This window comes from Alternaria ventricosa (assembly GCF_023758065.1).
Source record: "Alternaria ventricosa strain BMP 2768 chromosome Unknown scaffold_15, whole genome shotgun sequence".
NCBI lineage: Eukaryota > Fungi > Ascomycota > Dothideomycetes > Pleosporales > Pleosporaceae > Alternaria > Alternaria ventricosa.
In genome coordinates this window covers 113,220-133,408 of record NW_026055695.1, presented here as the reverse complement: position 1 = coordinate 133,408, position 20,189 = coordinate 113,220, and the positions used below count along the sequence as shown (strand labels likewise).

At 53.7% G+C, this 20,189-nt stretch overlaps 6 protein-coding genes across 6 annotated transcripts; 5 read left to right on the top strand and 1 right to left on the bottom strand.

The window, feature by feature from the left end:
- Window positions 1-118: 118 nt before the first annotated feature.
- On the top strand, window positions 119-1,334 carry J4E93_007965 (uncharacterized protein; the record flags this gene model as incomplete). Its single annotated transcript, XM_049345868.1, has 2 exons — window positions 119-690; window positions 737-1,334. 2 exons carry the CDS (start codon window positions 119-121, stop codon window positions 1,332-1,334), a joined length of 1,170 nt encoding a protein of 389 aa, XP_049196801.1.
- Window positions 1,335-1,417: 83 nt separating this feature from the next.
- J4E93_007964 (uncharacterized protein) lies at window positions 1,418-2,419 on the top strand (the record flags this gene model as incomplete). The annotated part of the gene is made up of 1 exon (XM_049345867.1): window positions 1,418-2,419. The coding sequence occupies one exon, from the start codon at window positions 1,418-1,420 to the stop codon at window positions 2,417-2,419; it is 1,002 nt and encodes a 333-aa protein (XP_049196800.1).
- Window positions 2,420-9,014: 6,595 nt separating this feature from the next.
- Window positions 9,015-11,177, top strand: J4E93_007963 (uncharacterized protein; the record flags this gene model as incomplete). The annotated part of the gene is made up of 1 exon (XM_049345866.1): window positions 9,015-11,177. The coding sequence occupies one exon, from the start codon at window positions 9,015-9,017 to the stop codon at window positions 11,175-11,177; it is 2,163 nt and encodes a 720-aa protein (XP_049196799.1).
- A 1,520-nt stretch (window positions 11,178-12,697) lies between these two features.
- On the bottom strand, window positions 12,698-13,711 carry J4E93_007962 (uncharacterized protein; the record flags this gene model as incomplete). The annotated part of the gene is made up of 1 exon (XM_049345865.1): window positions 12,698-13,711. One exon carries the CDS (start codon window positions 13,709-13,711, stop codon window positions 12,698-12,700), a length of 1,014 nt encoding a protein of 337 aa, XP_049196798.1.
- A 959-nt stretch (window positions 13,712-14,670) lies between these two features.
- Window positions 14,671-16,291, top strand: J4E93_007961 (uncharacterized protein; the record flags this gene model as incomplete). The annotated part of the gene is made up of 7 exons (XM_049345864.1): window positions 14,671-14,846; window positions 14,989-15,002; window positions 15,050-15,454; window positions 15,508-15,632; window positions 15,697-15,718; window positions 15,771-16,126; window positions 16,274-16,291. The coding sequence occupies 7 exons, from the start codon at window positions 14,671-14,673 to the stop codon at window positions 16,289-16,291; spliced, it is 1,116 nt and encodes a 371-aa protein (XP_049196797.1).
- Window positions 16,292-17,281: 990 nt separating this feature from the next.
- Window positions 17,282-18,115, top strand: J4E93_007960 (uncharacterized protein; the record flags this gene model as incomplete). The annotated part of the gene is made up of 2 exons (XM_049345863.1): window positions 17,282-17,636; window positions 17,703-18,115. The coding sequence occupies 2 exons, from the start codon at window positions 17,282-17,284 to the stop codon at window positions 18,113-18,115; spliced, it is 768 nt and encodes a 255-aa protein (XP_049196796.1).
- Between the last annotated feature and the right edge of the window lie 2,074 nt (window positions 18,116-20,189).

Here is a 20,189-nt window from a genome sequence, read left to right as displayed (position 1 = left end):
CGGTCACTGGCGCACAGCAAACAAACGGTCGCATACGGGAATTCCATGGGTTCGATTGATGGGGTTCTTCTACTCCACGTTCATCACAGACCTGAGTCTCTTAACGCAAATCGCCGTTATGTCGGCGCCCACTATCATCCCGGATCGCACATTGCACGATGCAATTATTACCGCGCTCTCTCTCTCGACTCAGTCCGAGAAAGAAGAAGCCCTGACTGCGGCGCTCAAAAGCTGGCAAAACCATGGCGACGGGACTCGCTCTCCTCACCTACTCATTCACGTACTTCAAAACGTGTACAAGCTCCCAGAGCTACCTACGACACTCAAGGACCAGGACGCGTCGGACTTTGATACACTGAAAAGGGTCTGCAAAGAGCTCAAGTTCACATTATTCTTCGCGTCCGTAAAGAAACTGCTCGGCTGTAATCTCTTCGTAGGAATCCGCGGTGCCCGAAGATGGGAGAACAGCCGTCCCAAGATCGATCCAACCAAAGACCACACTATTAGGGTCGACCAGCTAAACTTGACGCGAGTCGTTGACTTGGAGGGAAAGCTGCGTGCATTGCGACTACCCGTACGAGATAGTGAAGTCACACAGATGGAAGCCTTCACACATGAGGCTGCTCAGATTGAAACTGAGGTTGAAGGGAAAGAGATGGGTGGTGGTATGGAGGCTGAGCTATTTCACCAGTAAGGTCAGCCCATCTTTATACGTCTGAAGCTAACTTGATCAAAGACATTTCAAGAATGCGCTCGTCATTATTCCTCCGCGCAATCTTCGCGCCTTCGATATTCGTAAGCGTTTTATGCTCAGTCCTGAAGGCAAAGGAGTTGAAGCTGCTCTCTTCATGGTCGCTGGATGGGAATATGCCAAAGCGGAACCTATCATCAAATTGCTCGATGACGCAACGGAGAAAGTGCGAGCACCCCACGCAGGCCCGGCTAGTGTTCCGCGACTGCAGAAGCTCTGCGAGCTGTTACTAGAGTACCATGACCCAGGCGATTACCGAAAAGAGGGGCATACTTTCATGTGCGCAAGGTTTCCCTTGATACCCGGGGAGGTGTTGGACCAGCTGACCGCTGTGTGCATCGAGTTTGGCTCCGCGAATCTGTGGCAGAAGGCTATGGAACAGCTCAGTGCCTCTTTTCGACGCGAGGTGCGCGCCGATCGGACCATCGATGCTATAGGTCGCTTGTTATGCAAGACACAAGATGTCGAGCACCTGAAGAAGGCGGACGGGTTCATCAAAACCCAGAACAGTATCAAAGACAAGATGGAGATGTGTGGTAAAGTTCAGGCAGCGTACGACCGAGCTGGAGATGCAGACGAGTAAGTGATAATGAACTGCTTTAGCGCGTCAGTTGAAGTACTGATAACCTTTGTAGTGAGAGTGCTCAGTCAAACATACCAGCTGCCATGGCTACCTGGCGAGCTTCCATCATCCGCGATACAGTATCTAACAGTAAATTCCTTAGCCTCAGAGATTGCCTACCACTGCTTGAAAACGGCGGCGAGCTCAACGAAGAGTTTCTCGGCAATACGCTTCGTTCCATGGCCAACAACTCAAGTTTCGCTGGCATGGAGACCTTTCTCGAAGACATAGCCAAACTCAACGGCAAGATCCCAGACGCCGATATTCAACGCTACTGCAACATTGTTTTCGAGCCGAGAGCATCAGATTCCATGGCTATCAGTCGGTATGATTTGAATCCCATGCGAAAGATTCTGCAGCACCACGTGCCGGTGGCTGAGCCTGCGATACGCGAGTACTGTCTCAAGAAGCTGCGTGCGCCAACGACAATGGCAGAGGTTCGCAAAGGGAAAGTCAAGGACGACGAGGTTGAAGATTTCGTCATCATATCACAAACTTTTGGAGAGGAAGTTCCACTCCTTCTTCTCCCCCATCTTGGTGGATTCCTAAACGATCTCCCCTGGCTGATCCAACTGCTTACCCAAGTCAAAGACTCGGAGGGTTGGGCTTCAGAAACCTTTCTTCCACAATTCAGCACCACCGTCCTCGAACCCGCCATTGAGCGAGCGAAAGTAGTAGCCTCTAGACCAGACATACCTGTCGGCGAAATGATCCGCGATTCTTTCCCATTCCGCAAAAACATAGCGCCAGTTCGCGGCTCGAATGAGGGAGACCGCGGTGTTACGATGGAGGAGTTGAAGCTGCTGATCCCGCTCCTCAAACGTTTAGCGCTAGATCGTGTCGTGGATAGGCTGGCGCAAAGGATGCTGATGGATTTTGTTGACCTCGATTTCGAAGACTTTCGCGGCGTGCTCGGCGAGGAGAAGACGGATGAGATGGTGGAGAAGAAGAGGGCGATTGGAGAGGCGAAGGAGGCGAAGAAAAGGAAGGCTGCTGATGATGGTGGAAGGGGAAAGAAGAAGAGGGGAAGAGGGGGTCGGCGGTGAAAATGTGATACGTGCGAAAGACGATGAGATGTCGACAGGACACAAGTCCACTTCATACACTGCGATGAATAGCCAAACTAGCAGAGCCAGCGTCAACGTAGGCTCCAGGGTGTTCAGATTTTCCCTTGATTGAAACGAGACAGTACTTGCGACCCTGCGGCGCTCAGTCGTGGCTGCCTGAACTTCAATCCCACCACGTTACCTAGATACTCGCTACCCATCCCCGTTCTTGCGAAGCCTACATCCATCTGCTCTTGCAATCACCTTCTATGACTTGAGTTATCAGTATGCGCTCGTTGTGACTGTTCGTTTAGTGGGCTGGATTGTTGTACTGTTCCCAGAGTAGGTCTGCTCCACTCTTCGCGGCTTACACAAACCAGACTCCTCCGCTCATAACTACAGACCGACAACACCGAAGCGTCAACGTTGTGTTGCGAATCCAGCGCGCGTGTAAGAGATATCCATGGCAATATACGATCGTTACTGCGTGTGGCTATCCAAGGTGGTGTCGCTGCGGCCAGCCCGCGAATCTGTGTAGGTACGCAACCGCGGTGTACGGCGTCCTCAGTTAGTACTGCCGTAACCTCCCTTCTCTTTCATATGTCGATTGCTATGAAGACGTCCTTCTTATGATATAAACCCTAGGTACCCAGGTAACTAAAACAGATCCCGGACCGTGGATGGACCTACCACGCTACTTGTCATCACATGCTAACTTCCAATCCAGCGCATACCTCTACGGCTTGGTATAGCTGACACGAAATTCGAAAACAACAACTTCGTCACGATAGCGGCTCCTAGAAACCCGACAAAGACGTTGACTCTTGGTACTGTGTTCGCCAACCTTACCTAGGTACCTGGGTATTCAGGCCATACAGGTGGGCCTCCCGAAGAACCTGGGAAAGTCGCCCATATGAATTTGAAAGGACTTCCTACGTAGCAGCAGCGACATAGTGAGTAAAGACGCGCTCGCTCTACCGACAAAATCGAAGTACGCCGTCACCTTATACAAGAAAAAAACCAAACAGGTCTGCAGACTACATCAAGACAAGAACCTACAAAGTAGGTGACCTAACGTCAACGTAGACTCTAGAGTGTTCAGTTTTTTTCCTAGGTTGGCGTGCCATCGCTACCTAGGTACGAAATGCGCTGGCCGCCACGCCGCATGAGTCGGTTCCAGCCAAACCGCCCTCTCACAACTATGCAAGGACTCGCCTGGATCTATCAGTCTGTAGCAGCACAATTATGCATATCTTATGCAACTCGACCTGCGGCTCGTGTTCATTGCACAACGGAAGGCCGGCTTCTCACAGCCCTTGGACATCGAATCGCAGCAGTTGTATCTGCCTGTCCCCCCACCTCGAGCTATCCACCGTCACCGCCCTCGCGTCCCACATTTCCCAACCCACCTTTGCGTCTTTCCACGTCCTTCCACGTCACCATCTCCCAGGCAACGCCCCCAAGCCACTAGCTCCCTAGCGCCTCTCAGACTTTTCCCCCAGCTATATAAACCCACCCCCCTCCGTCCCTCCTTCTGTTCTGTAGCTCTCTTTGCCTTTTGGCTTAGATCAAGTGTAGTATCTGTTCTTTTCAGTTTAATCTCTGAGTATGTCTCCCCTCACGCCTCTACGCTCGAAGATTTTGTTACTAACGTTGAAGCAGAACGTTCCTACGGGAACTTCAAGATTATTCTTATTTTTGAAATTAGCCGGAGGATCCCTGGGCTTGCTCATATCCTCTGGCACAGTGTCGCCTCTATCGCACTATCTGAGGCTGACGCGAATTACATCTTTTTCATTGAGACGATTGGCTTGGGCCGGTTGCTTGAGGAAGAAGAGATGCTTGCTGCAATGACGAACACATCCTGGTTGGAATGAAGCTGAGAGCTGTTGCGCTTGTTGAGGATTTTGCTAATATTTGCGCGCCAGAAGTGGGGCAATGTTGAGCAAAAGCCTCCAGGGCTCGGTTACCTAGGTACAACACGAACAAGCCCGCTCATTCAAAGTCGTACGAGACAACGGATATCGCGTGTGTGTACTCATCACTCTCGCAATTGATAGGCTTACAAGAAGTAAGATGATGTATTCTTCTATACCGAGTATTCGTTGCAGCTTGCCAAACGTGAGCTTCCACGCAGTTGGCCTACCAAAGCCACACGCTTAAGAACGACAAATCCACATCTATACACCGTATCTTGGGTCATTGATGTGTTGCCATTCAAAACTTTAGATATCGGTTACTTTCAGAATACCTAGGTGTGTTTTCGTGTCCATTAGTGAGCTTTGTACTTCCACTACATGAACCCAGGCATCTACCCATCATCACGTGCACATGCTGAGTCGTCGCTGGATAGATATAGACGTTTGCGATTCCCATTTTAGCCTTCAGAATTTCCAATGACAAACATTCCTGCTCTTCGGCAGTGACACGGAGCGACCACATTGAGGCCGGAAGATATATTACTGCTGACGCCAAGTACCTAAGACTTGCCATATCAGACGAGCATCGTGGTACATGTCAACCCTAAAGTAAATTGTCCCACATGAACGAGGCGCATATCTGCTGAGAGCGTGAATGCGGCGAGCTTTGCCATTTATCCCGTGGATCCAGATGGACAAGTGCTACACCAACATCAGCATGCAACAAGTCTCATCGACGACCTAGGAAGTTTTCCACTCCGTGTTGTATTGTTTGCTGTAGATATCGCGACGGCATCAACATGCAACTTTACGCTACGATATCAGCAAGTACATGCCGATGATGAACTGCAAGTATAAAGTCATGATCGATTGCAACGAATATCCACCACCCTCCTCACCTCAACACCTCACAAAGATAACCAAGATCTCCACGCTCAACCACAATCATGCACTCCATCTCCATCATCGCAGTAGCGCTTGGCCTCTTCGCCTCTCAGGCCACGGCTACCATTGCTCTGGGCAACAACGATAGTAACAACCGTTCGTCGCCTCCCTCCTCGACGTTGAACTGAAATCTGACAACAGTCCAGTGATGTGGATCTACGGCGACAACTCATGCAGTGGTGTGGTAAACCCCAACTGCGGCTCCCCGGTGAAGCTGAGGAACGGGTTTAGCTGTGAGTAATGCCTCTGCTTCCCCCGAGTTGCAAATCACAGACGCGTCCTTGTGGCTAATTTCTTTCCGTACAAAGATGTTGTCAGAGGGTGCGGAACTGATACACGCTGGATCGAGAACGCTGATGGCGGTTTTAATGCGCAGTGCTCTCGCGTTAGCCCGCCTTTTGCTACTGATTGCGGTGTTCAGCTTACGTGGAAGTGTTGAGTGATGAGTAGATGGTTGGCTGAAGAAGCTGGCTGATCGAAGGGTACCAAGAGTTATGATTGACACTGTCCTTACCTTTGTTATGTGTTGAAAAGTGTTGAGTAGATGATGTTACGGTCGTTTCTAGAAAGAGTTCTTCGAAATTTGAAAGCGCTGCGCAGCCTTTGATTTCGTTTGTATCTGCAGTGACGTGCTATTCCTTGTGCTATAGGACTTGATGTGCTCGGCTTCCGTGTGATATCTGTTTATCCTTCATTCCCAGAAGTGTCTAAGGCACGTATGACAATAAGATGACTGAACTCCCAGAGTGGGCAGTGGAGAGATGTGCTGAGTACATGGCAAGTCTACTGTTTATGGCTTGGGAAACAAAGAATCGACCTGGAACCCGTGAAGTGAGCAGACAGTCTCGGTATGTTCGTACGGCATGGGATAGATCGCGTAGAGGAAGCTTAATGCATCTGAAGATATCGATCCAGGAAACTAGTACGTTAATCTTTAGACAAGGTATTGGTGGACGTGGCGAAAGAGACGCCGGGCTTCGAAGAGCGGGATGTATACTTGATTTAGGTTCTCCCTAGGAGATGTAGTGCATCAGCGGGAACTGGAATCAGGATCTCTCGCAGCTTTACTTCTGCCTAAGGATATAAACTTTATTTGCAGAATGGGTAGCTGAAGCGACGAAATAGTGTACATGGGTACTTATTACCCTGGACTCTCGCAGTCAGCACTAAGCGACCACCCGTTCCCAAGTGCATGTTTCCGATGCAGCACGTCATAATGTACAGTATGCCCATGGATATGCCTGGACGAATCAATCAGTTCTTGATGACTCCGGGATCGCGAGGTAGAGTTCGGCTTTAAACGCGATCTAGAACTTTACTCTTCAAGTGTACACTCGAGATTAGCCATTGAGCCGGTGGCAGACCCAAAGACCATTTACAAGAAGCAGTAGAAGTCGTAGTATCGTGGAGACGTCCGCCCCTCATATCTACTACACCTTGGCACTTCAATGCCTTGAAGCACCTGAGGCACGAAAAGAAGGACTGGCGTTGGTGTTGTGGCTACCGAGCCGCGTGCGTCGGATTTACCTAGGTAGCCGTTGGGATAGCCTGGCAGGGCTGACGTTTCGTTTCAAGCCGGCGATTGTTTCGAATGACGGCACGATCCGCTAACGCAGATTGATGGAGGTTGGACGTGTAAGAAGTTTGATAAGAAGGAAAAGCTTGGTACTGGCCGTTGATGCGGGTGACGGAATCGTGATCCGAGTAGATGGGCGTGATGTGATGTGACGGTGGGGAAGAAGAAATGGTAGAGACTGCATGTTTCATGTGACGTCGCGGGGTGAGAAACAAGTGGCGTCGATTCGGAAATCGATTGCGAAAGCCACAGAGACATGCGGATGTAGTAGTGCTGACTGACCTGGAGACGGCGCGCAGTAGGAAGCGCTTTCCGTAGATGCTGCGACTCGGGAAGGTGCGAGACTACATCGTCACTTCTTCTTTGGAACTCGTCTCTAGCGCCTCATCGCTCTTGCACATTCTGTGGTCGGTCGAAAATCTCTGCGCTCAACGTTTGGAGAATTTCATGTGCACCTTCAACAGTATTGCTTCATCTACCTCGCACGCCGCGCACAACACAAGCACCAGCGACATTGCGGACGGGCGGCAACATGGAAACAAACACCAGAAACGTGACGAAAACAGTTGAGCTATCGACCTCATTTCCGAGCGATCAGTCAACGTTCGCTGAGAGTCGAGAACATGCTCATGTCGCTCGTTACGAGAAGACAAGCTTTTGCAGGGACTAGGCGTGGAACCTCATCAATCTTACGACCCGGTTGCCCGTTGCACGTCGCTCCAGCATCGTGCATATCGCGTGCATCGGCACTGGGATTGCGGCACTGAGGGCCAGAGTGGATGCGTTTGAGGCTTTCAGGCAATTGAGGACTTGCGACAGACTGAGACGGTCAAAGTAGTCGCGAAAGCTGGATGGGAACGGGGTTGTGGCTGTGTGTTATGCGGAAATGCACTGACAGCGGTGGCATGTCTCAAATGCACATGGTAGGGTGTGGCCTTGGTGGGCGCCTGAGCAGGACGTGTGGCACTGTGGCTTCGTTCGGCGGACCGTTGCAGGCGACGCGACATCAGAAGGGATCGCGATGCCGACTAGAAGCCACGGAAGCTCCAGTGCTTCACCATGGGATAGTCGAAAGCGACGACGACTCAGGCGCGCCGGCGATGAAGTCACTTTGGGGCCCTTTGTGCAGACATGCGAGGCGGCAGGCGCAGGTCGCGGTCGCGCGTCGCACCATGGCCCACGCTTGCACAAAGACGGCCAACACTCCATCGCCTGCTCCACCGCTGCCTTATCCACGCCTATCGACAAGCGTCCCCGCAAACACGAAAGCGCCCTCAACACGAGCTGATGTCTCTCCTGTCGCACCGTGTGCTGGCAGTCGAGAATGGACCGAATCTCACGCATGTCTGCGCGAGTCCATTTTTGTCTCGCCCGGCTGCGTCTTTGCGCTGAATCTCGGCACGGTTGTGTGCCTTCACCGACAGCGCGCATCTGCCATGTACCCGCTCCTGTCGATGCTCCTAGCAGGGAGGATCTGCGCCATGGTCGCTTTCTATTTTGGCCAAGCGCTTTGAAACGCAATCAATCGGGGTCGACGGCACGCAAAGAGACGGACTGACGAGAGCGTCGAGGGCCATCCCAGTGCACACGTCCAGCGCGACGGGTGGCGAGCAGGCAGAAGATCGTGACCTCTTTCCCAGCGGCTTCACCGCGCTGCGAGTCGACGGCAACGAAGAGTCTCGCCTCTCAGCGACGAGAGCTCGCGACCGGCGCATTTCCCAGCGGCTGCCATGCCTCGAGCTTCCGCGTTCGCTCTCCTGAGTGGCTAGGCTCATGCATCCCCCTGAAGTTGTTCCTGGCTAAGAACGCCGCTGACTGGCCCCTGCCGCCGGTTGTTCCTGAACGAAATTAACACCCGCCAGGGGCCGACCATCTTAGGCGCATCTGTGCTGCCGTTAGCAGCCACCCAGGTGCTTAGGCCCCATCCTGCAACTGTCAGCCAGAGAGTTCATATACCGCCCTCCCTCGCTGTGTTTTTTCTCCTCACCCAAGGCAACTTTTCCTTACCACACTCGCTATCAACTGTCTTCGGACATCACATTCTTTGAACATCCAGTCACTCTTTCCTGGATTATCAACGTTTTCGCCTGGACCTTTTGAATTCCCGTCAAATACCCCTTCAGTTTTAAGAGCCAGGATTTTTTGAACTTTCATCATGATGAAGCTTACCGTTGCCTTCTTGGCTGCTCTCGCCGCCGCCGATGCCGCTGAGGCTCGCAGCCACCGCCAGGCCCGTCGCCAATACGGTGCCACCGACTCCTACGGTGGTGGAAACAGCTACGAGAGTGGCAACAACGGCTACGGCAGCGGATACGGCGCCCAGCCCCAACCCCCGGTTGTCGCCAGCTCTTCCGCCCCCGCCAGCTCTGCTGTTGTCAGCTCTGCTACTCCCGTAGAGACCCCCGAGGCCTCCACCGTCGCAACCCCCGTCTCCTCTTCGGTTGCCACCCCGGTCGTCTCCTCGTCCGCTGAGGTCCCATACATCCAGTCCTCTTCCCCAGCTTTCGAGACCTCCAGCACCCCCGCCGATGCTACCTACACTCCCAGCGTCCCCGCTGGCGGTGCCTCCAGCTCTGCTGCCGTCTCCACCCCCGAGGCTGCTACCTCCAGCATGGCCAGCTACCCCGTTGGCGGCGGCTACGGAGCCCCCTCTTCCGCCGTCCCTGAGGCTGCTACCTCCAGCTCTGCTGCCATCCCCACCATGAGCTCTGCTGCTTCATCCTCCGCCTACGGCACCGGCTACTCTGCCGTTGTCCCCTCCGGTGGTGTCTCCTCCTCGGTCCCCGTTGCCGCCTCCTCATCGGTCCCTGCTGGCGCCAGCTCCAGCTCTGTTCCCGGTGTTAGCATGAGCTCCGCTATCCCCTCCGGCTCCTACCCCGTCGGTGGTGGATACGGTGGCAAGCCTTCCTCTGCTTCCTCTGCCGTCCCCGAGGCTGCCACCAGCAGCTCCGTCGTTCCCGGCGTCAGCATAAGCTCTGCCATCCCCTCCGGCTCTTACCCAGTCGGTGGCGGCTACGGAGGTGTCCCCTCCTCGGTCGTTCCTGAGGCTGCCACCACCAGCAGCATGGCCGGAACTGGTCTCTACCCCACTGGCTCTGCTATGGTCCCTACCGGCACTGGCATGGTTCCCAGCGGTGTCTCCTCCACCCCCATCAGCGACATGGTGACCTCCACCATCTACAGCACCCAGATCTTCACCAAGACTGCTTGCCCCCCTACCGTCACTGACTGCCCGGCCCACTCCACCGCGCTCGTCACCAGCGTTGTTGCCGTCGGCACCACCGTCTGCCCCGAGTCTGACCTCCCCAAGCCCACCGGCAGCTCGGCCATGACCAGCTCCTACCCCGTCTCTGAGGTCGTCCAGACCTACACCGAGACCCTCGTCTACACCGTCGGTGTTGGCTCGACTGCTCACCCAGTCACCACTGAGGTCACCTCCACCTCTACCTCCACCCAGTACTCCACTGTCGTCGTCACTGTCGGCAAGCCCACTCCTACTGGTGAGGTTCCCTCTGAGGCTACTGGCCCTGCTGGCGGCGAGGGCTCCTACCCCACTGGCCCCGCCGGTGAGGAGGATGTCACTTCCACCATCAAGTCTACCTCCACCTCCACCAAGTACATCACCGTCAAGCCCACTCCCACTGGTGAGGGCGATGTCCCCGCTGACTCCGAGTCCAACCCCTCCGGACCTGCTGGTGGCAACGGTGCCTACCCCACTGGCCCTGCTGGTGGTGAGGCCAAGCCCTCCACTCCTGCTGGAAGCGAGGGTGGTGAGGACTGCGCTGCTCCCGTCACTGTTACCGTAACTGCCAAGGAGACCGTCACCGTTACCAAGGGTGGTGACTACCCCGCTGCTACCCCCAACGCTCCTGAGCCAACCCCCGAGGTTCCCTCTGAGCAGACTGCCTCCTCCAGCATGCCCGCCGTCCCCACTGCCATGTACCCCGTCCCCGGTAACGGCACCAACCCCTACCCTGTCGGCCCCACTGGCTTCAAGACCTCCACCAAGCCTGCCATGCCCACCGGTACCGGTGCCGTCCCCACCTCGGTCCTCCCCAGCTTCTCTTTCGTCTCTGAGGTAGCCACCCCCACCGGCGAGACTGCCATCCCCTCCTCCAGCGTCCCCGCCTCCGCTGAGACCAGCTCTGCTGCCTACCCCGTCGGTGGCGGCTACGGCGGTGCCTCCAGCTCTGCTGCCGTCTCCACCCAGACTCCCGAGGCTTCCACCGTCGCCTCTTCCTCCGCTGCCCCCACCCCTACCCCTGACAACAGCTACGGCTCTGGCAGCGGTTACGGCTCCGGCTACGGCACCTACTAAGCGCTAAAGTGCATTTCTTGTATATGAGCTTTCGCGTTTTCTTAGTGTCCTTTGTTGGGTAGGATCGCTTGATCCGCATTCTCGCATGTCTTGTCTGTCTACTGTATCAAGTTCCCTCGGGCAGGGGCAAAGCGTTGGGTGGTTTCCTTTGTGATGGATTGTTCACGTAAAAGTCGGGACTAGACAGTTGATATCATGTACATTCGACAATATATTGACTGTCTTCTTCCACATCACTCTCCGGATTCCCTCATGCTCGTCGGGCTCTAGTACATGGGCAAAGTCAGACTGCAATGTTTGATGAAGAACCTCGATTTGTTCCTAGACTTTTCCTTTGTTGCGGTTGTCAAATGACCTGGCGTTTATCTAGTTTTCTTGAATTTACTCTTTTTGCAACTGAATCCTGCCTTTAATCTCAATCGTGATGTTTCCTGAATGAGTTTGAGCGCCGGCGTTTCCCTTTGCCGCTCTCGTCGAAACTCTGTCGCAAGCCCGGATCAGAGATCTCCAGTGACACAAACTTAATCTGCAGAGCTGATCACTGTACCTGCATACTGTTCCAACCCCCATCCCTGTACATCGTCGCTGGCGCCACCGCTTGCACGTTCTCGCATGGATCGGCCACAAGTGTAACGTCTAATAAAGCAAACACAGCCACTCACTCGCAGCCGCAGTGCCCACGGTCGCGGGTCTCGTGCTGCACGTCTCCATTCAGCCAGTCGCGTTCAGCCCCGGTTCTCCCTTTTCGAGCCGCTTCAAGTTACTTACCGTGCCGCAGGGTATGTGACTGCTCACAACATGCTTTCAGACGCCGACAGCCTTTTCGCAGTACATACTATGCAGCGTCTTGTTGGTGGAAGGAACGTGCGCTGTCGTTGTTGATCACCCATGGCTCGAGCGACTACTGGCTGGTGTGGATCTATACCACATCCGCTATCAATAGACCGCATCTGGGATCGTTTCCTCGCAAGATTGGTACGCGTCATTACTCTCTCGTATTCAGCTTCGGACGGGATGGTAGCACACACACTCGCTACTAAACATTACTAGCTGTGAAATAAATTCGCCGAGGCCCTCCGTCCGTTCATGCTGATCGTGTCAACGGCAGAAAGAGGAAAAGGGTTGTGGGTCTGCAAACGAGGCGAAAGCGGATGCAGCTGATGATGTTCAGATCATGGTGATCGATTTTTCTTGGTTATGCAAGATGGGGCCGGTGGAAGGTGGGTATGTTTGGGGGAGTTGCGCTGCGTACGTGGCGATCGCTATTTGTGCTATTCTTGAGGGTTTAATTTCCGATGCGGCCGAGGTGAGTGGAGCTGGAGATGGGGGGAGTGAATACGCGTGATGTTGAGTAAACGAAGGAAAGCGAGGAAGCGGTTGAGTCAAACGAGGAATTGTTTTAGAGATACGACTGATGAAATGTGTTTGGCAAAGTGCCGTGCGCCTGTCGCTACTGGGTATCAATGTCCTGAACGCCAAATATACACTTCCTACACACTCATGCCTCAACAGCCATGGGCCTAGTAGTCACCATCGTAGTCGTAGCCTCCCCTCCTCCGTCCACCATGGCCTAAATGCCGTCGGACCCAGTACTGATGATATGTGGAATAATCCCGCTCACCACTGAGACCGAGCTGTCCTGCAACATTGACATAGCCGTCCTCATTCCTCTCCAGATTCTTTGTATCGACTTCACCCAGCTTACCCTCGAAGCCTGTGTCTGCCTCCCACTTGGCACGACAGTATGGACAAGTCGCTTTGCCCTTTGAGACCGCGATCCAATTCGCCATACAGGCTTTGTGCACGTTGTTTCCACAGCTGGCTTTACAGTATACGATGGGTTCATTCTCGCCGAGTTCGTCGTAGCAGATGGGGCATTCACCCTCGATGGGCTTGCGGTTACCGTCTTGGCCCTCTTGTTCAGTGCCGTCCTTTCCGTCTGTCTCAACGCCGGGAATGGGCGGCGCGTTCTTGATGACTTCGCGCAGCTCGGAGCGGATGAGGGCTAATTGGTATGCGACGTCTTCCCGTGCCTTCAACACGCGCAGCATGACGTATATGATGTGCTTGCATTGATTGCCCTTCTTCGCGTGTGGACAGTCACAGCTTGGGACGAGACCAACTGAGACGGTGTAGACGTTGCCTGTGGAGCCTGCGACAATGACCTTCTCCTCGGGCACATCATCGCTACCGCAGCGGTCGCGCGAAAGGACCGTGAGGCGCTGCGTGAATGCTCTTTCCTTGATCGCGAGGTAGCTTTGTGGTGCCTGCTTGCGGAACACCCTCGCACGCTTCTCTTCGGCAGGCGCATCCGCATCGCGCTTGCCTCTCTTCTTAGCAGGAGTCTTCTGAGTCTTCTTGGGAGAATCCCCCGTCAGGTCGATTACTTCGGGTGCGCTCTTCGTCTTTCTGGCTTTCCGTGGTGTGGACTGGTTTTTGAGGTGCGCATCGTCATCGTTATCGTCGTCGGCGTACGTGGTAGTCTTTCGCTTGCGGGTCGCTCGCGTCGGCGGAAGGCCCAGGTCGGAGTTCATGGCGTGTGTGTGATGTAATTGGCGTCGCAAGGCGAACGAGAGGGTATCGGTTTGGCAGTCTGGTGCGATTGGCTTACGTGCGGGGGAGAATGAGGGAGTGTGGAGTGGCGGCAGCTCGGATCGCGCTTGCCTCACGCGTCCACGTGATGACGTAGCTAACATCTATTCCACCCATTGGAGACTCTTCTTCCCCACTCCAACCACTGTCACCAAGCCATCATCTCTTGTGGTGTTCTTATCGCATGAATAACGACTCAGATCTCTACCTATACACTACCTGACACGCAGCACTTCTGACATCCAGTCTCGAACTGGGAACCACACAGTTGCTGTCGTTGCTCTTTCATCCCAGTCTTCTCTTTTCATGTCGTACGTTTTGAGACTGTGGATATCCGCGTACAGTGTACAGATTGATAGCGACGCGTGCCCGAAACTTGGGTATCAAGGGTTCGCTACCGCAGCTCAAGCCTGCAATCAGTGCCTCCGCACTCCGCTGCAATACCAGTGTAATCATTACATTAGGATGTGGCCCTGGCCTGGTACTATGTCTTATCTCAAGATACGCGTCCATATCCATTCATTTGATATGTTCCGCTACCTGTTACTCTCCCTGCATGTCCCTATCCTACAAGCTTCCGTGGTACACCCAAACATCTCACCCACAATTTCGACCATGCTTTACAATGGCAGGGGCTTGTTTGGCCCACATCATTTCATGGTCTTCAAATTGAGCGAACTGCGCCCGTCATTGCATAGCCATTAACGAGCTCATAACTGCGCTCACGCTTGCAGCATTCCAGACTGGTACCGTGTCGTGACAACGTCAGCTACTACGATTGACCGGCTCCTGTCATCCTTTTCTCATCCTAACGTTATTCTCCGTTCCTCGTATTCCACCGGCCATCTTCACGACAATATCCGCGCGACGACTGCAGAGACAGCTCAAGCGACAGAAAGCCATGGCTAGGCACGCAGTAGAGAAAACCACACCGGAAGGGCCCTTGGATGAGCAACTGATTCAGCCTCAACTAAATCTGTCGGCGGACCTCGAAGGACAGGCTACGCCAGCTGAAGAACAGGATATTTTTGGTAACGAGGAAGGCGCTGAGATACAGTACAAGACGTGCAAGTGGTGGTATGTACACAAACTACCTGATGCTGTATGCAGTGTCACTGAACGAGATTTAACGGTACTTTGGTGCCCCTCGGCGTACGGCATGCATCGTTCGCTGGGCGTGAGATCTTTCTTTGAACTATCGCTGACTTTCAACTGCCAGGAATGTCGGCACTCGTAAGCCCCCCGTACCTCCACACCATCATCCCAATAACATAGTCAAGTTATGCTGGCGGAGAATGTATCATTAGGCGTCCTCGCCCTTCCTCAAGCGCTTGCGATCCTCGGCCTCGTCCCCGGTCTACTCTGCATATGCTTCCTAGGCATCATCGCTACATACACTGGCTATTTGATCGGCGAGTTCAAGCTGGCTCATCCGTCCGTAGCGAACTACGCGGATCGCGGCATGCTTATGAGTGGGCCAGTGCTTCGCGAGGTGCTTGCTGTCGGACAGCTATTAGTCCTGATATTCATCATGGGGGCGCACATCTTGACCTTTGCGGTCGCGATGAATGCGATGACCGACCACGGCACTTGCACTATCGTCTTCACCGTCGTCGGATTGATATTCTCCTTCCTGCTAGGATTGCCCAGAACGTTCAAGAACATCAGCTACTTTAGCTACTTTTGTAGGCTAAAGGATCCGATCCCTTCGTGTGAACTCGCGACTGACATATTTCAGCTTGCGGTTCCATTATCGTGGCGGTTACGGTAACCATGATCGCGATTAGTATCCAGAAGCCAGACATGGGCAACATCGTTGCTGTGCGACCCGATGTACCACTCGTCAAGGGACTCGCACCCGTGGTAAGTTCTGGCTGTACGAAGTGCATGTGAGCCATATACTGACTTCGTACCTCCAACTCTGCAGATGAACATCGTCCTAGCTTACAGTAGGTTAATTCCCGTTCTGTGGTCATAAAGACGTCTGCTGACTCTATGCAGCTGGACACGTCGCGTTCTTCTCATTCCAATCCGAACTGGAAGACCCGCGCGACTTCCGCAAAGCTCTCATCTTCGAGCAGGGTATCGCAGTCACATTCTACATGCTCATATCCGTCATCATATACTACTACGCCGGGCCTCTCGTAGCCTCGCCCGCCCTCGGTTCGGCATCCCCCCTCGTTAGCAAGATCTGTTTCGGCATCGCGCTGCCCACAATCATCGTCGCAGGTGTAGTCAATGGCTCCGTAGCGACCAAATACATCTACTTTCGCGTATGGAAGGGGACAAACGTAGCATCTACCAACAGCTGGAAGAGCTTGGGAAGTTGGGGCGCTATATGTACAGGCGCGTGGCTGGTAAGCTGGATCTTGGCTGAAGCAGTGCCAAACTTTAACTTATTGTTGGGATTGATTGGAGCTCTCTTTGGAAGCTGGTTTAGTTGTAAGTCACTACTAGCACGACTCACTGTGAGTAATTGTAGGTGCACTGGCTGACGCGTGTAGATGCTCTTCCTCCACTGATGTGGCTGTGGCACAATAAAAAGAACGGTAGGCTGTTCTCGTCGACTTCGCAAACGGCTTTTACCATCTTGAATATCTCTATTGTCATTCTAGGGATGCTCATTGTGAGGCCACTCCCCGAGACGTTACAAAACAAGTGCTGACCCTCTGCTACAGTTTGGGCTTGGAATGTGGTCGTCAGGATGGGCGTTGAACCGCGGGTCTGGTGGCAAGGTATTCTCTTGCGAGAACAACTGGCATCCTGTGAGCTGGGTTTCAGGAGGTACCGAAGATGCATAGATGGAGCGCATGGATTTGGAGGGTGTTCTCGTGCTTTTCAAGCTCGCTGATGGGCGTTATGGGGTGAAGAATCAACACGTAGGTTAATTAAAAGCGCAATTGTGTTGTAAATATCAGAAAATCAACGCATTCGATATGAATTGTGGCCTTTTCGGGAGACTGTGTTGCTGCTGAACAGTAGCATCGCGCAAGGGAAGCTATGACGCGCCGGGACCTGCACAACCGAGCGCTGCGCATCTCACGACTCCTCACTTCACGAGCCAATGACAAGCCTCTCCTACCCCAGTGCGCGTCCGAAATAAGCTGTTTCCCGAAGAAAAAGACGCAGGCTCAGGTAATCTGGCTAATATCGATGTGGACGGTCATGCCAAGTGAGGAGGCTGGACGACCTGGCCTCGCTCGGGCTCACCACGATGCTTACGCTGCGATCCGTTGACTAGACGACGCAACATATTATAATTCTTAACTGAATCAGGCCGAGGACATCTTTCCCGCGAACTGGTTACGAATTGTTCATATTGCGAAGGGTTGTACCACTGTTCCGCTGGTTTTCGTACTCCTGCCCTTAGCCAACCGTCCCACCTCGATTTCCACGAGCGCTCAAGCGTCCGACCCCGACCTCTTCGCTGCCCAATTTCCCCCTGATTGAGGTTTATACGTCCCCGCGACACTGACGCGACTGCGATATTATCTTGCGACTCCATTCTCAACATGCCCGTCGAGCTCCGTAAGCGCAAGGAAGCGCCCCCAGCGCCTGTGCGCCCGACAAAGAAGAAGGCGCCCGCCAAGGAGAAGAAGCCCGAAGAAAAGACTGTCGTTGAGAAAGTCCAGGAAACCGTCACTGAGCAGGTCGAGGCTGTCAAGGAAGCTGTTGTCGGTAAGAGCAACGGCGAGTCCGCTGCTGCTGCGACCGGCCCACCCAAGGTCGGCGACACAATTGACCTCGCGTCCTTTGGCGGAGAATTCGAGACGAATGACGGAGACAAGACAACGCTTGCAAAGCTCGTAGAGCAGAGCAAGGCCGGCGTCGTACTCTTCACCTACCCCAAGGCCTCAACGCCAGGATGTAAGTCTCCAACCCCTGACATCTCCCTCACATCCACATTCGCAGTACTAACACATCCAATCACAGGCACAAAACAAGCCTGCCTCTTCCGCGACTCCTACGACCCCCTCACCGCAACCGGCTACTCCATCTACGGTCTCTCCGCCGACAGCCCCAAAGCCAACACCACCTTCAAGACCAAGCAGAAGCTGCCCTACACCCTGCTTTGCGACCCTTCACAGAGCCTCATCAAGGCCATTGGCTTCAAGAAGCCGCCGAAGAGCACGACGCGCGGTGTCTTTGTTGTTGACAAGGAGGGCAAGGTGCTGGCGGTGCAGCCTGGTGGTCCGGCGGCTACGGTTGATGTTGTGAGGGAGCTTGTGGGTGATAAGGAGGGGGTGCCGGGGAAGGGGGAGGTGGAGGCGGAGAAGAGAGAGGATGAGGAGATGGCTGAGACGGCTGGGGAGGTTGCTGATAGTGCGGCTAAGGTTGATGGTTAGGGGGGTTAAGGGAGTGTCTGCACGTGCAGGACCGTTCCAATGTCACTATTGCGGAGTTCAGGTTTTTGACAGCTTGGGAAAAGTGTGTGATTTACTTCATCGAATACGATTCCAGGTTTTGGCATATGTTGACTACTCACTAATTCTCGCGACTTTGCTAATGCGAATTGGCTAGGTCAATAGAGCTTCGCGTCCCTGAGGGCCTAGCATCTCTACTGCGATACGTCCGGGATAGTGGCCCTTATGCTTTCGAAAGAATCGTATGGATTGGAGCACTTTGTCTTGATCACAACGATGACGACGAGTACTCGGAGGGGCATGGTTTGGAATCAGATCCATGTCAGGGCCCTACGTAGGGAAGCGCATCGAAACTATCGCAATCGCAGAATGAATAGAGTGCGTCTTTGACTCAGACTGCGGTCTGGTCCTGGTTCGGGCTGGTCATTGAGATGGTACTTTGGTGTCTCGCAATCATACCGTATGGCAAAGCACAATTCCAACGACGGGCCCGAACCAATACCAGGGCCTAGCCAGAGTCGAAAGCGCAGTCGATTTTTCGTTGATATATAGGAAAGCGATCGGGTCTCGGGCTCGCTATGATCGCATATGTGAACCAAAGCGCACCATGGCAGATAAGGCAACCTAATCGATTTACGCGCCATAGCGGACTGAACGGACGCTTTGACAGGTTCATGCGCCAGACAAAGCCAGCTCATCGTTGCCAGTGAACGGTGGAAAGCTCGCTCGGATAGTTGCACAGCCCGGACGTTCGCCAGGAGAACGTTGCTCCACTAGAAGGAGTCTGCATGTTAATCGATACATCAAGACACGATACACACCAATACTGTGCTCAGAGCCTGGCACAGGCTCTCAAGCTTATTTGACACCGTGAACGCGAACAAAGCGCAAAGAGCAACACACCACGACATCATGATGCTCAATGACGTCGCTCGTACAAGGCGCTCGTCGAGGCAGTTTCTGATAATATCACGCACAAAGACGTCAGTGCCTAGACGATAGCAGCTTCATCTTGCACTGCTGATATTGTTTCGGAGCCACCGGATGTGCAGTCCAGTACCCTGCTGCGCCACAGCCTTCCACGAATCTGACCATGTGCAGCGGCTGACCGGTACCAGAATCAGGCTGCATATCAGGGAACCACAGACTCAGCTGCGATGGTTCGAAGAGCGTGGGAATCTGTCCGTACCATACGTTCACCGTATCCGGTGAGTTCGTCTTGCCCCGTATGCGTCGAGTGTTGGATCACCGCGTAGCCGGACGGTGGTTTGGACGTTTGACCGCTTGTACAGAACGCAGGTTCTCCAAGGCAAACACTTCTGTTTCAAATCAGGCGTTATGTGTCGCTTGAGCCGAGTCCCCAAGCGTCACATGTCGAGCGGTTCAGTCGTTGATCGTTGTATGAACAACACTGGCACGTCATGACTTTCGCATTCGTTGAAGCATTTCGTATGGGTGTCGAATCAATCGCGGTTTACAGTAACTAACATGTATCCCGATTCCATGAACGCTTTACTCGTGGAAGACATGTCCGTGATCCCTGGGCTTTCGGAAACTGCTTTTCACATCAGAGCAACGATATGTGCGGATATGATACCCCTTGTAGAGTTGCTGCGCCACCTAAACAAGGTCTAGGTCCGGTATGGACACGTCTGCCAGGCCTTTCCAGCGGATCTTGACCAGTCGAGCGCCTAGGCGTGTGCTGTGAGCGCTCTCCGGTAACGCGGTCGTCGCCACTGTGAGTGTGGCACAGCACCTGAGTAGGCAACCTGGTGAGGCTCCGAGGTCTAAGCCCGATCAAACTCAGCCTTCGCCCTGATGAACCATTCTACTATACCAACCCTTGATCTCCTGCAGCGTTGCGTAATATCCGCGAACCTCGCCTTCCACCTCTCATATCTTGCATTGTTACCACTATGAACAACCAAACCTTCCCAGCCAACGTGGATCGAACCAGTAAAGTCAAGAGACTGTTCTCTCCGCGCAGTGAGTCACTAAGCCTTGTAGCGGAGATGCTTTGCTCAAAGCTAACAATTTGTCGAAGGTGATCGCACCG